This window comes from Sebastes fasciatus, chromosome 19 (assembly GCF_043250625.1).
Source record: "Sebastes fasciatus isolate fSebFas1 chromosome 19, fSebFas1.pri, whole genome shotgun sequence".
Classification (NCBI taxonomy): domain Eukaryota; kingdom Metazoa; phylum Chordata; class Actinopteri; order Perciformes; family Sebastidae; genus Sebastes; species Sebastes fasciatus.
In genome coordinates, this window is record NC_133813.1 from 1,885,664 (window position 1) to 1,901,412 (window position 15,749).

The 15,749-nt window shown below is 40.9% G+C and overlaps 1 protein-coding gene across 1 annotated transcript in view; it reads left to right on the forward strand.

The window, feature by feature from the left end:
• Positions 1 to 15,749, forward strand: part of myo18b (myosin XVIIIB) — a 48,889-nt gene that overhangs the window by 14,523 nt on the left and 18,617 nt on the right. Inside the window, 20 exon segments of the mRNA XM_074618414.1 lie at positions 16 to 186; positions 298 to 388; positions 2,924 to 3,116; positions 4,490 to 4,570; positions 5,637 to 5,757; positions 5,897 to 6,044; positions 7,535 to 7,718; positions 7,797 to 7,947; positions 8,039 to 8,148; positions 8,236 to 8,301; positions 8,400 to 8,528; positions 9,302 to 9,445; positions 10,225 to 10,314; positions 10,430 to 10,549; positions 10,693 to 10,798; positions 11,200 to 11,324; positions 11,453 to 11,607; positions 12,982 to 13,105; positions 14,958 to 14,990; positions 14,992 to 15,159. Coding sequence (XP_074474515.1) covers positions 16 to 186; positions 298 to 388; positions 2,924 to 3,116; positions 4,490 to 4,570; positions 5,637 to 5,757; positions 5,897 to 6,044; positions 7,535 to 7,718; positions 7,797 to 7,947; positions 8,039 to 8,148; positions 8,236 to 8,301; positions 8,400 to 8,528; positions 9,302 to 9,445; positions 10,225 to 10,314; positions 10,430 to 10,549; positions 10,693 to 10,798; positions 11,200 to 11,324; positions 11,453 to 11,607; positions 12,982 to 13,105; positions 14,958 to 14,990; positions 14,992 to 15,159 — 2,510 coding nt within the window.

Genomic DNA, 15,749 nt, shown 5'->3' on the forward strand with positions numbered 1-15,749 from the left:
TCTTCCTGTCTCCAGCGAGCAGGAGACAGTTTGTGAACTTCGAGAGCGCTCAGGTGGCCAGCAGTGTCCTCGGCTGTGAGGGAGAAGATCTGCACACCGCCGTCTTCAAACATCACCTCCGCCAGCTGCTGCAGAGAGCCACTGGGGGAACCAGAGAGAGGAGCACTGCTGCAGAGTCAGAGGACGGTGAGACACACACTGAGACACACACTGAGACACACACTGAACACACACTGAACACACACTGAACACACACTGAATAAACAAACCAACATGTGTTCATTGTGGTGTGTGCAGGTCCCAGACTGACAGCTGCTCAGTGTGTTGACGGGATGGCTGCTGGACTCTATGAAGAACTCTTCACCTCCATAGTCTCACTTATCAACAGGTATGGATGCATCTCAGACTACGTCCACACTGAGACAGCTCATTTTAAACACCTAGCACATTTAAAAACAACTACAGTTGACCAAAGTGCAGAACAGGTACAAAATACAAATGAACACAAAGCAAACCCCAATAAGAACAGAGGAAAGACAATAAGCATAATGTGCACATAATAGTAGTAAAAGAGTTGCAGCATAAAAGAAGATGAAGTCAAGCTCAACTCAATCAAACGCTAACGAGAAAAGGAGCGTCTTCAGCAGGTCTTAGATGATTATGTAGTCTGAGCAGCTGCTCCAGAGATTAGTGGCTCGGTCGCTGCTGTTTTTCAGTCTAGTTCTGGGGACAGAACAGAAGCATCTGATTGGTCGACCTCAGTGCTCTAACTGGAGTATGAAGATGCAAGAGTTCTGCTAGATCAGGTGTTGCCATCCCATTTAAAACCTTCAAAACAAGAAATAAAATCTTGCTGTCATTTCCATATTTTTTCTGTTTCTGTTGTCAGACAATATAAAATATCTCATGCAGTAAATCAGTAACTCTTTCACTTCAGAGTTCAGACGCTGAAAAACCCACGTTACATTTCAGAGGCAAATATTTTTTACTGCACTACATTTATTTGACAACTTTAGTTCATATTCAGATTAATATTAATGAATAATAAATAAATTATGTAATATTATCGGTTAAAGGGACTGTTCATTTCTACAGGTATAAATCTACCGGGTCGGGATCCCATGCGCGTTCGCGTGTGGCCGGAGTCTCTGCTCCTCTGCCTGCCTTCACTACACACCGCTCGCGTTCTCGCTGTCTCGCTCCACCTCTCACGTGCATGCTGCTCACTCCACACTGCAGAAGAGTTAGTTTAGCTCTGAGAATATCTAGTGAATGTTCAGTGGACGTTTGTGCAGAAATAACTGCTGCAGCTCCTCCAGACCAACAGAGGTTTCCCGTGTCTTGTGAAGTGACGGGGCTCCGCAGAGAGAAACGTTATCGTCTCCCCCGTTCCCTCCGGCCGCGGTCGGGAGGCTGAGGCGGGAAAAGCCAACACTAGGATCAGCATTGATTCATGGAGACATTCGTCTGGTCAGCTAACATTACTGCCAAGCAGCTGAACTATAGAGTGATATTGTGCTTTTAGCTGACGTGTGTCTCCTCACTGTGTTGAGCGATGCTCCTTCATGTCCATGTAATAATAATAATAATAATAATACATTTTATTTAGTGGTGGCGCCTTTCTGGACACCCAAGGACACCTTACAAAAATCAGTTAAAACGTTGACAGATAAAATAATCTAAAAAACAACAGGACATGACAGAGACATATTTGTACAGACACATATGATGGGTGATGATGAGTTCTAGAGAGAGTAGGCCAGTTTAAACAGGTGGGTTTTCAGGAGGGATTTGAATGATGTGATATTGTCAGACTGCCGGATGTGTGGGGGGAGTGAGTTCCATAACCTGGGAGCAGAGCAGCTGAATGCCCTGGCTCCCATGGTGCTGAGGCGTGAGGTGGGGGTGGTCAGAAGTCCGGCTGATGATGAGCGGAGGGAACGGGAGGGAGTGTACTCCTGGAGGAGGTCTGTGAGGTAGGTGGGGGCGAGGTTATGGAGAGCTTTGTAGGTGAGCAGAAGGTTTTTGTAATCGATCCGGGATTTAACAGGGAGCCAGTGCAGCTGGATGAGGATGGGGGTGATGTGGTCGGAGGACTTGGTGCGGGTGATGATCCGGGCAGCAGAGTTCTGAATGATTTGGAGTCTGTTGAGTAGTTTGATGGGAATGCCAGAGAGGACAGCGTTGCAATAGTCGATCCGGGATGTAACAAATGAGTGAACCAGGATTTCAGTGCTGGAGTGGGACAGGGATGGGCGGAGTCTGGAGATGTTGCGGAGGTGGAAGAAGGCAGTCCGGGTGATGTTTTTTATGTGGGATGAAAAAGAGAGTGTGCTGTCCAGGGTGACCCCAAGACTCTTGACATGGGTGGAGAACGGTACTGGGAAGCCATCAATGGTGATGTTTTGAGCAGTGGTGTGTTGAGTTTTGGAGATGTTGTTCTTGGAGCCGATGAGCAGGGCCTCGGTTTTATGGCTGTTGAGTTTTAAAAAGTTCCTGCTCATCCAAGCATGTAGAGCGAGCACAAGCGCCAGCAACAGGACGCTGACTTTAGTTGACTTAACGGACACAGGTGAAGCTGTTAACAAGACATTTCTGAAAGTTACAAATAGTCCCTTTAAGTAAAAGATGTGAGTTTGTCTTCCACTGCTGGTCATTTTCTTGGTCTCGTGCTCCATCTCTGGCCACATTACCACCGACTGTCCGATATGTCACGTGGATCTTTGATGACATTAACTTGTTTTCCGTCCAGTAGCCGACTCATAGCAGCCACCTGTTGTTTTGTTCTGTCACTCTGTGATGTTGAGGGGGCGGCATCACGTGAATAAAATGACATATCCTCCATACTGTGTACACGCATCAGATCCACATTCCTGTGTAACATACATACACGTGTGTGTGTGTGTGTGTGTTTTGTGAGCAGGGCTCTGAGCGGTCAGCAGCTGACGTTGGCCTCGGTGATGGTGGTGGACACGCCGGGCCTCAGGAACCCGAGACACTCGGCAGAGGAGCGAGCAGCCAGCTGGTCTGAACTCTGTCACAACTACCTGCAGGAGCGGCTGCTGCAGCACTACCACACACACACCTTCAAACACACTCTGGAGAGATACACACAGGTAACACACAGTCCACTCACTGGCTCATTTATGCTTAAGATACTTGTTGTTGTTATTTCATGTGTGTCAGCTCTGCAGACGAGTTCAGAAACTGGGTAATAATGCAATAATGTCTCATATGTATTATTACAGGAGCACAACATACCTGGTCCCAAGAGACCTTTTGTTTCACCTTTAAAGTAGTTTAAAGTACAACATTTATGCAATCCAACGTGACTAACATCAATCAATACAGTCAGTAAAAGGCAGCACAAAGCAAACTGGAAACGTACCTTATCTTCCAAGACATGTCTTAATGTACTTGTAAATGTGGGCTACTTCCCCAGTGACAGTTTGTACTCCAAAAGTACAAAAGCTTTTCCTCTTTCTGACAGTGAACGGATTACAGAGCCCTCGAGGAGACTAAAAACTTTTTGTTCCAAGTTTCTGGTGCGCACAAGAAGCCAGACAGCTTCAAACCCTCAAGACAAGAGTTTTAAGGGTGAAAACACATTTCTTTATTCTGCTGCTGAACAATGCAGTCGTTTTCCTTCAAGCCCAAAACTCATCATGTCACACGGCATATTCAAAGTGAACTTGAAAATATGTTTTTTTGTGTCTGTGCAGACATTCAGACAGGATGTATGGAGGACGTAACCTGCCAAAATCAAAAATAAATAAATAAATATGTCATTAAATGTAGCAAAAATAATATTAATAATAAATGTAGCCATTAATTAATTGATCAAATGTTTTATTTATTTATGCATTTATTTATAATAAATATTATAAGGTGTGCAATGCAAAGGGAAAATCGTCCATAAATAAAAAAATAAAAAAATAAATAAAAAAAGGTGAAAGAAATATGTGCAAAAATAAATAATAAATAATAAATACACACATTTAAAAATAAATATTAAATAAGTTAAAAAAATAAATGCAAAAATAAATAAATTATAAATGCATCAATACATGAATATATAAAAAATAAATGCAAAATATATAAATACATTTGAAAATATAAATAAACAGAAGAGTAAATAAATGAGGGAATTAATACAAAGATAAATAAATGAAGAAGTAAATTATAAAAGAAATATCAATTTATGTCACATTTTATCTATTAATTAATGTCATTCATTTTTAATATTATTTTTGCTACATTTAATGACATATTTATTTATCAAGTCATTTATTTTTTTAATCATCAAATAAATTCAATAAACCCTTTGGGGTTCCATACTATCAATAGTTACTTTAATTTTCTAAATACTACAGTTGCAGATGAGAAAACTTCATTTATTTTGAGATATTTTATTTATTAGTTTCTTTATAATTTATATATACAGTATATATATAATACATCTCCACACGTGTTGTGTTGTGTGTTCCAGGAGAAGGTCCCAGTGAAGGTGGAGTGTCCAGAGAACAGTCCATCTGAGGTGGTGTCTGCTATCGACCAGCCGCCTCCGCAGGTACACAACTTCTACTTTATTACACCTCCAGTAAAACACACATAAACGTGAAGATGAGGAGTCATACGTAAAGGTCAGTAAACTCGTCATTCGGAGCTCAACCTGTGAAAACAGTTGTGTTATGTGTCTCTGGAGGAGCTTTCTAGTCTGACAGCCTGCATTACAACATGTTGCTGATGTGAGTCACCTTTAATTTATCAGCAGTAGCTTGTGGTGTATGGAAGACGTAACCTGCCAAAATCAAAAATGAATAAATGACTCGATAAATAAAGATATATGTCATTAAACGTAAGTTACTATGTATGTAAACTTCTTTATTTATTTATCTTTGTATTAATTCCCTTATTTATTTACTCTTCTGTTTAATTTTCCTTTTTATTTATTCATGCATTTATTTTTTTCAATTGATTTGTTTTTGCATTTATTTCTTTTATTTATTTATGCATTTACTGTTTATATATTTTTTTATTTATTTATTTTATTTTTTTTATATTGATTTTTAAATGTATGTATTTATTTAAGTATTTATGTATTTATTTTTAATTTATTTCTGGACCATTTTCCCTTTGCATTTCACTCCTTATTTATTTCCCCAAAATTATTTATTTCTGTATTCTTTTCTTTATAAATATATATATAAAGGGGGGGGGGATTAATACAAAAATAAATAAATAAATAAGCAAATTAAAACAGAAATATCAATTTTTGTCATATTTTAATAAATTAATTAATGGCTACATTTATTGACATATTTATTTCCCTTTTATTTATTTATGTATTTATTTTTATTAATTTTTAAAATTATTTATTTTGCATTTATATTTTATTTATTTATGCACTTTTTAAAAATGTTATATTTATTTACCACGAGGGACTGTTTCTTGCCCCGCAAAGCCAGAAATTGTCAAAGTTTTAGCACAATTTATGCTTGAAGAATAGCAAAAGCTCATTTTCCTCTTTTGTGGTAATTATATTTATTGTGTGTGTGTGTGTGTGTGTGTGTGTGTGTGTGTGTGTGTGTGTGTGTGTGTGTGTGTGTGTGTGTGTGTGTGTGTGTGTGTTTAAGGTCCGGGCGGCAGATGGAGACCCCAGAGGTCTGTTATGGGTTCTGGATGAGGAGATGGTGACACCAGCCTCCAGTGAGAACAGCGCCCTGGAGAGAGTCTGCCAGTATTACAGCAACACTGGTATAAACGGCCCTCCCAGTGTGTGTGTGTGTGTGTGTGTGTGTGTGTGTGTGTGTGTGTGTGTGAATGTGTGTGTTTGTGTGAATGTACAGTGTGTTAATTAAGTGTTCAAAATCTTGTGATATGTGTGTCCATGCAGTGCGTCAGTGCGAGCAGCCGCTGCAGTGTGAGGTGAACCACCTGATGGGCAGCGACCCGGTCCGCTACGACCTGACCGGATGGCTCGGTCTGATCCAGAACAACCCGTCAGCTCTGAACGCCATCGGTGTGCTCCAGAACTCCACCATGTGAGTCTGGTCAAAGGTCCAGGAGGCTGAACGCTGATACACAGGGAGGGTCATGTCTCAGAACACATCTTATAGTACTATATATATATATATATATATATATATATATAGTCCATAACTGTGTACTCAGATGTGTGAATGTGTACAAGAATCTGTAAATGTGCAATCAGATTTGCAAATCTCAGTACACATTTACAAATCTCAACACATTTACAAATCTTAGTACACATTTACAAATCTTAGTACACATTTACAAATCTCAGTACACATTTAAAAATATTAGTACACATTTACAACTCTCAGTACACATTTACAAGTCTCAGTACACACTTACAAGTCTCAGTTCACATTTACAAATCTCAGTACACATTTACAAGTCTCAGTTCACATTTACAAATCTTAGTACACATTTACAAATCTCAGTACACATTTACAAATCTCAGTACACACTTACAAGTCTCAGTTCACATTTACAAATCTCAGTACACATTTACAAGTCTCAGTACACATTTACAAATCTTAGTACACATTTACAAATCTCAGTACACATTTACAAATCTTAGTACACATTTACAAATCTCAGTACACATTTACAAATCTTAGTACACATTTACAAGTCACAGTACACATTTACAAGTCTCAGTACACATTTACAAGTCTCAGTACACATTTACAAATCTCAGTACACATTTACAATCTCATTACACATTTATAAATCTCAGTACACATTTACAATCTCATTACACATTTATAAATCTCAGTACACATTTCCGAGTCTCAGAACACATTTACAAATCAAAGTACACATTTACAAATCTCAGTACACATTTATAAATCTTAATACACATTTACAACTCTCAGTACACATTTACAAGTCTCAGTACACACTTACAAGTCTCAGTTCACATTTACAAATCTCAGTACACATTTACAAGTCTCAGTACACATTTACAAATCTTAGTACACATTTACAAATCTCAGTACACATTTACAAATCTCAGTACACATTTACAAGTCTCAGTACACATTTACAAATCTTAGTACACATTTACAAATCTCAGTACACATTTACAAATCTCAGTACACATTTATAAATCTTAGTACACATTTACAAATCTCAGTACACATTTATAAATCTTAGTACACATTTACAAATCGCAGTACACATTTACAAATCTCGGTACACATTGATAAATCTCAGTACACATTTACAAATCTCGGTACACATTTATGAATCTCAGTACATATTCACAAATCATGTACACATTTACAAGTCTCAGTACACATTTACAAATCTTAGTACACACTATTGCTACAATAATACCACCATGGATAAATATATCATAATAAGCGAACACACATCAGTTGTATGACATCTATGTCTTTATACTATAATATATTATAATATTTAATCTGATTACTGCGTCCGTACCATCATTTTTGTCGTACCGTCTCGTGTGCCGACCAGCTTCTCTCTTTGTCTTCCTCAGAGGCGAGGTGAAAGCCATGTTCACCCCCAAAGTCTCTCTGCCCCCCCTGTGTCGAGGTCTGGGGGGTCTGGAGGGCTGCAGCCAGCGCTCTCTGCAGCGGAACGGCACCATCAGGAAGACCTTCAGCGGAGGGATGGCGGCCATACGCAGACACTCCCAATCCATCGCAGTCAAACTACAGGCAGTAAGTGGACCAGTAAGTGCATTGACCGCTGGAGAATAGGATCTCTGGATTCAGTCTTCTGGGTTTCTGTCCATACAGGACGCTCTGGTGAACCTGATCCGTCGAGCCAGGCCGGTGTTCCTGCAGTGTGTGAGCACTAAGACCGACGGTGGAGGTTTTGACGTCCCGGCGCTCAGAGTCCAGCTGCACTCCACACAGATCCTGTCGGCCCTGCAGCTCCACCGCACAGGTCAACACATTCACACTAAGAACTCTTTACTCTAAACCCTTAAACTACTCTACATTTGACCTTGAATTCTGTATTTCTGTCTCTCTCTCAGGTTTTCCAGAGCACATGACGTTGAGCGACTTCAGGTGTCATTTCCAGGCGTTGTCTCCTCCGATTATGAAACGTTACGCTTCGATGTTTGTCAGCCATGATGAGAGAAAGGTCAGCAGACAGCAGCTCGTACAAACACTTCATCTCTGATCTCCAGCTCTGAATGAATGACTTGTTGCTCCTGTCTCGGTGTCTCAGGCGGTGGAGGAGCTGCTGGTTGAACTGGATCTGGATAAGAAGAGCATCGTGGTGGGCGCCGGCAGGGTGAGAACATCCTCTAATCAAACAGCACAACATGAATCCAGCTGATGTGATGTGACTCATGGATCTTCTTCTTCCTCGTCTTCCTCGCTGTGTCTCAGGTGTTCATGAAGCGAGGTATGCTGCGCTACCTGGAGCAGCAGAGGGACCAGCAGGTCACCGGCTGGCTGGTCTATCTACAGGCCGCCTGCATGGCACATCTGGCCCGCCAGAAGTACCGCAAACTCAAGGTTAGTGTCTCTCTGTGATGGTGGCTGACTAATCTGTTTGTGTCTGTATGCTGAAAACAAAATTCTCTGGCTTCTTTTGGACAATTTTCTGAATTTTTGGACATATTTCAGACTTTTTAAAAACTTTTTTTGGGACATGTCTCTGACTTTTTTTGGACATTTTCCTGACTTTTTTCTTTGGATTTTTTCTGACTTTTTGGAAATTTTTCTGACTTTTCTGACTTTTTCAGAATTTTTCTTCTCTTTTTTGACATTTCTCTGACTTTTTCAAACTTTTTTTTAAGACTTTTTTTTTGACTTTTTCAAACTTTTTGACCTTTTCTAACTTTTTTTCTGATTTTTCATGGAATTTTTTTTTTAACTTTTTTTTGGACATTTTTCTGACTTTTTATTCAGAAATGTTGATGATTAAAAAATGTATGCAGGACAATTATTATTATTTTTTTGCCTTATTCTGACTTTTTTTTGGGACATGTCTGACTTTCTTTGGACATTTTCCTGACTTTTTTCTTTGGATTTTTTCTGACATTTTTGGACATTTTTTTTTACTTTTTGGACATTTTTTCTGATTTTTTCTGACTTTTTCTTCTCTTTTTGGACATTTTTCTGACTTTTTCAAACTTTTTTTAAGATATTTTTCAAACTTTTTTTGGACATTTTTCTGACTTTTTTGTAACATTTCCTGATTTTTTTCAAACTTTTTGGACATTTTTCTGAATTTTTGTGTGTGTGTGTGTGTGTGTGTGTGTGTGTGTGTGTGTGTGTGTGTGCAGGTGCAGCAGATGGCGGTCAGCTGTCTGCAGAGGAACCTTCGGGCTCTGAGGATCGTGTCCAAGTGGAGCTGGTGGAAACTTTTCTGCAGAGTTCGTCCTCAGCTCGACGTCAACATGGACAACGAAAGGCTCCGGTCCAAAGAGGTACACACACACACACACACACAGCTTTTATCAACTGTTAAAGATGATGTTTCCAGATGTTCCTGTGGTGTGAGGTATGTCTAGAGTGTTTTTACATCCTCTGATCGGCTCAGAAGTCCATCTTGGCTGCACTTATTTCAGATCGTAAATATTAAACATGTTCAGTATAAAGATGAATTGTATTATAATGAGCTCCGGGGCTGGAGTGAGTGAGTGAGTGAGTGAGTGAGTGAGTGAGTGAGTGAGTGAGTGAGTGAGTGAGTGAGTGAGTCTGTAGGTGGTGACGAGACTAAAACATAAACTGACTGAAGGAAATAGGATTTATCACAATAAGAGTTGAGTCAGCGAGGCAGCAGCAGGACGACGCTCAGCTCAGTGAATAATAATAATAATAATAATAATAAAGAGTTCAGACGTGATTTAAAAGTCACTGTGAGATGATCTTCTTCTTCTTCTTCACCTTCTTCTTCTTCTTCACCTTCTTCTTCTTCTTCTACTTCTTCTTGTTCTTTCTTCTTCTATTTCTTCTTCTTCGTCTTCTTTTTGTTGTTCTTGTTCTTTTTCCTCTTCCTCTTGGTCTTCTTCCTCTTCTCCTTTTTTTTGTTCTTCTTCTTATTTGTCTTCTTCCTTCTCTTCTTCTTCACCTTCTTCTTCTTCTTCTTCTTCCTCCTCTTCTTCCTTTTCTTCTTCCTCCTCTTGGTCTTCTTCTTCCTCTTCTTCCTCCTCTTTTCTTCTTCTTCCTCTTTTCTTCCTCTTCTTCTTCCTCCTCTTCCTGTCAGGATGAGATATCGGGTCTGAGACGACGCCTGCAGAAATCAGAGAAGGAGAGGAATGAGCTGAGACAGACTGCAGACGGCCTGGAGACCAAGGTTCGTGCTGCAACACACACACACATACACACACACACACACACACACACACACACACGCACACACTGCTCATGTTGTTGTGTGTGTGTGTGTGTGTGTGTGTGTGTGTGTGCAGGTCACCGCTGTGACATCTGAGCTAAGTGATGAGCGTTTCCGTGGCGATGCGGTGGGTCAGGCTCTGGATGTGGAGAGGGCAGAGAGGATCCGACTCAGCAGGGAGAACAGAGACCTGCAGGTAGACAAAGTAATCTATTACTCAGTGCACGAGCCCTGAGGAAGGACTTTATGACACTCTCTCACCTCCCGTCACACAGATTTATTGTGCTCCTCGTTTTAATACTTCTTCTATCACACACCTGATGAATGATTTTCATCCAGGCTCGTCTAGACCAGTGTAGAGTCACCATGGAAACGGTGGAGAAGCAGCTGGAGGAGGAGAAACAGAAAGCCAAGATCGCTGAGAGTCAGCGAGGACCAGCGACAGGTAAACATCAGGAGGCATCTGATCCGACGCCATCTGTTCAGTATGGTCGCCAGTAGAAGAAAAGAAATAATATAAAAACTTAACCTTGTGATGAAAATAAAAAATCCTCTAAGTCATTATAAGGAGTTAGTATCTCAAAATAATGAACACTTGTTGCAGTAATGTTTACTCAGAGTACATTTTAACTGATCTACTTTTTACTTTTACTTAAGTACATTTTTTACTCAAATACTTTTACTTGAGTACAATATTGTAGTACTCTTTCCATGTCTGTTTCTACTGTTACTGAAGTAGAGGATCAGAGTACTTCTTCCACCTCTGCTGGTTAGAAGGTCAGAGCAGAGACGGGCTTAAAATGACCCCGTGACCTCTGACAAAGTCCCGTGTCCGTCTCCACACAGAGAGCGAGCTGGCCATGCAGCTGGAGTGCTGCCAGACGGAGGTGGAATTCGTCCGCAGACGACTGAAGCAGACGGAGGAAAAGCTGGAGATGGAGAGACAGAGCCGACAACAGCTCGATACCAAGGTGAGACGGGACACGGCGACGTGCACGGCAACGCTGATGGGAGATTAAAATGTCTGAGGGTAATAACACTGTGTGTGTGTGTGTGTGTGTGTGTGTGTGTGTGTGTGTGTGTGTGTGTGTGTGTGTAGGTGGCCACACTGCAGACCCAGCTGGAGCAGTCCAGGCAGAGTGTGACAGAACTGAAACGTCACTGCCGCCGCGTGACCTCTGACCTCCAGGACGCCAGAGTCCTCACCGACAGCCTGCAGAGCCGCATGCATGAGCTGGACCGCAAACAGAGGAGGTTTGAGTCCGCCTGGTCCTCTCGTACTGTTTGTCTTAGTCTCCTTAACTTCAGGGATGCACCGATCCGACTTTTAAATACCGATATCTAGGCTCTGGGTATCGGCCGATAACAAGTACCGATCCGATACCAGTGTTTAATTAATAATCTGTCTTACTGTGTGGAAGAGACTGTTATCATTCTGTTATGTGTAAGGAGACATCAGGCTGGACTTACACATTGTTTTCCTAACTCTGTAAAACAAAATATAAATATATAATAATAATTTAAATGTATTGAATTATTATTTATTATTAAAGTAATAAGTCATACACCAGCAACTTGGTAAAATATCTTTAAAATTAACAAGAACTACAACAGATAGTAATAAATATATATATACTGAGGTGTAAACCGTAAGTAAGCAGATGAAACCAGTGCAGTAGAATATACTGTATGTGTACAGAACCAATCTATCTTTTTTTCCAGACTTTTTTTCAAACCATTTTTTCAGACTTTTTTTTGGAAATTTTTCAGACTTTTTGTTTTTCAGACTTTTTTCAAACTTTTTTTCAGATTTTTTTCTTTCAGATTTTTTTCCAGACTTTTTTTTGGACATTTTTCAAACTTCTTTTTAAGTATAGTATAATTATGGCAGTAGAATAAACTGTAAAGTGACAACCATGTATCAATACGGAGTAATTCTTTACTTCTACTTCGCTACATCTCAGAGGGGAATATTGTACTTTTTACTCCACTACATTTATTTCCTTTAGTTGCTTTAGAAATTTAGATTATTAATACAAAATATAATAAATTATGATGTGTTATTATAGATTAAACTACTCAGCAGTATATCAAATAGTTAAAATGAGCTCCACCTTTACCGTAACAGACAGTCCGGATCAAGAGAAAGGTAAAGAAGATGTTTTATTTCTCTGTAGGGTTCTTTCTGTCATGTTGTCAGACACTTATAATCACAATCTGAGCCTGTCAGTGATAAAAAACAAACAGGTTACTTTCACACCAAACCCGTCTGTTTGCCCGGTTAGTACAGTTCATTTTGGCTGCGTGAAAGCCGTCAATCAAACCCTGGTGTGGACCAAACAACCAAACTCTGGTCCACCTGAAAAGGCGGTCTTGGTTCGCTTCCAAGTGGACTCTGGTTCGGTTTATTTGTGGTGTGCTGAGCTGCAAATTAATCTCCAGGTTCTCAGCTTTCAGATGATGTACACCACATCTATGTGATATCTGAGATCTGAGTTCTTCTTCCACCACCTGTAGTTAACAGTAGCTTCACCTCGACCAGCTTTAAAGTGTTTGCTTTAGTCCCGTTGACTAGATGAGGTTGTGCAGTATTTGACCTGCCGTCTGTCTCCGTGTGTGTCTCTGCAGGTTTGACAGCGAGTTGACTCAGGCTCTGGAGGCGGCCGACAACGAGAGAGAGCAGAAGGACAAAACGGTTCAGGAGAACACAGCTCTGGGGGCTGAGATCTACTCTCTGCGCCGCAGCCTGCAGGTGGGTTTCTACTCATCACACCACAGAGAAAAGCTCGTAGTGACTCAGCTTCTGGGTTACCAGTTCGGTTTGACGAGTCACGAGCGTAACGCAGCGAGCAGCACATTAGTGTTAATGACATATTGACAGCATGAGTCGCTCTCTGTGTTGGAGGATAACATCAGCAAACAGTTTGCACACATGTCAGCGTGCATCGTTCATCACGTTAACCTGGAGCAGAGCACATAATCTATCGTGGAAATTACAGATGTCACATATGATTCATGGAGCGGCCTCACGCCAGTAAAACGATGCAAATCACATCGTAGATTGATGAGTCAGAGACGTGTGGAGGCGACGGTATGTTTGACTGTAAATATTCACGACCTGCTAAAAGGTTTATGTCTTAATATCCGTCATGAGATACAGAAGAGATGCGACCCGTCGTCCAAAAGAAACATAAAAACAGGAACATGCAGTCAAAGACAGAACAGAATAAAGCTAAAAAATTAATAATGTTATTTAGCTCTTTTGATGACGTTGTTTTTAAATTAAATCTCAAAGATGTGAGGAAGTAGATTCCTTTAAATTTGATTTCAGGCTGTTCCCGAAACTTTATTTTCCATCTTATGTTAGGGCTGTCAATCGATTCAAAATTTACCTTAAAGGGAGATTAGTCCAGTATTTAATCCTCTTATCAACATGGGAGTGGACAAATATGCTGCTTTATGTAAATGTATGTTTATATTTATTATTGTAAATCAATGAACAACACAAAACAATGACAGATATTGATCCAGAAACCCTCACAGGTACTGCATTTAGCATAAAACAATATGCTCCAATCATAACATGTCAAACTGCAGCCCAACAGGCAACAACAGCTGTCAGTGTGTCAGTGTGCTGACTTGACTATGACTTGCCCCAAACTGCATGTGATTATCATAAAGTGGGCATGTCTGGTAAGTATCTGTATTTTGACATTTTTTTGACATTATTCAGACTTTTTGTTTTTCAGACATTTTTTAGAATTTTTTTTCAGACTTTTTTTGGATTTTTTCAGATTTTTTTTTCAGACTTTTTTCAAACTTTCTTTTCAGATTTTTTTTCAAACTTGTTTTTGGACATTTTTCAAACTTATTTTTTTGGGACATTATTCACGCTTTTTGTTTTTCAGACATTTTTCTGACTTTTTTTTCAAACTTTTTTCATAATTTTATTTTCACACATTTTTCATAATTTTTTTTTTGGAAAGTTTTTGGACGTTTGTTTCGACACAGTCAAATATCTGAGGGTCAGAGGTCAAGGGACCCCTTTGAAAATGGCCATGCCAGTTTTTCTAAAAATCACATTAATGCGGTAAAGAAATTAGTGACGTTTAAACAAATTTGCCTTAACGTGTTATTATCGCGTTAACTTTGACAGCCCGACTCCTTACGCGTAACAGAATGATCCCAGTCACTGGTATCAGATCAGTACTCCATATCAGCCGATACCCAAAGCCCATATCGCTGTCGGTATCAGGCCTGAAAAAGCGGTCCATTAAGTCATGCATGGTTTGTATAAGATGATTTTTGTAACAAAAGACAGTCGAGGTTTAGTAGAAGATAAAAGTGTCTGTTTCCTCTCACAGAAACTCAGCTGTTTCTTGTTTTGGTGTTTGTGCCTCCGACACGCTTCAGTTTCATCTCCCAGGTGGTCAAACCTGCCAAAGTATCCTTGAGCGAGATGAGTCTGTTTAACCCGCCTCGGCTCCAGACACGCTGCCGTAACCAGAGGACAAACGCTGAGCATCAACAGCATGTTTTCATATCAGCAGTAATATATATATATACTATATATAATATGTGTGTGTGGGTGTGTGTGTGTGCAGGAGAGCCAGTCAGAGGCGGGCCGTCTGCAGAAGGCAGAAGGACGAGTTGTGCGCTCAGATCCGTGACCTCAGCCTGCCCGTCGATCTGGCCTCCGATTCGCTGCCCGACCTCAAGAAGCAGCTTCGCCTCCTGGAGGGTCAGGCCAGCGAGAGAGCGCACGAGATCAGCACGCTCAGCGGCCAAATACAGCAGCAGCAACAGGTGCTTTAACAACCACACACATGTTGACAGATGTTGAGTCAGTGATGTCACTCTCAGCTCACATCTCTCCTCACTCCTCTCTCCTCTCCTCTCTCCTCCTCTCTCCTCTCTCCTCTCCTCTCTCCTCTCTCCTCTCTCCACTCTCCTCTCCTCCTCTCTCCTCTCTCCTCTCTCCTCTCTCCTCTCCTCTCTCCTCCTCTCTCCTCTCCTCTCTCCTCTCTCCTCTCCTCTCTCCTCCTCTCTCCTCTCTCCTCTCCTCTCCTCTCCTCTCTCCTCTCTCCTCTCTCCTCTCTCCTCTCTCCTCTCTCCTCTCTCCTCTCTCCTCTCCTCCTCTCTCCTCCTCTCCTCTCAACTCTCTCCTCTCTCCTCTCTCCTCTCTCCTCTCTCCTCTCCCTCTCCTCTCCTCTCCTCTCTCCTCTCTCCTCTCTCCTCTCTCCTGTCTCTTCTCTCCTCTCTTCTCCTCTCTCCTCTCTCCCCTCTCCTCCCTCCTCCCTCCTCTCTCCTCCCTCCTTTCTCCTCTCCCCTCTCCTCTCTCCTCTCCTCTCTCCTCTCTCCTCCCTCCTCCCTCCTACCTCCTACCTCCTACCTCA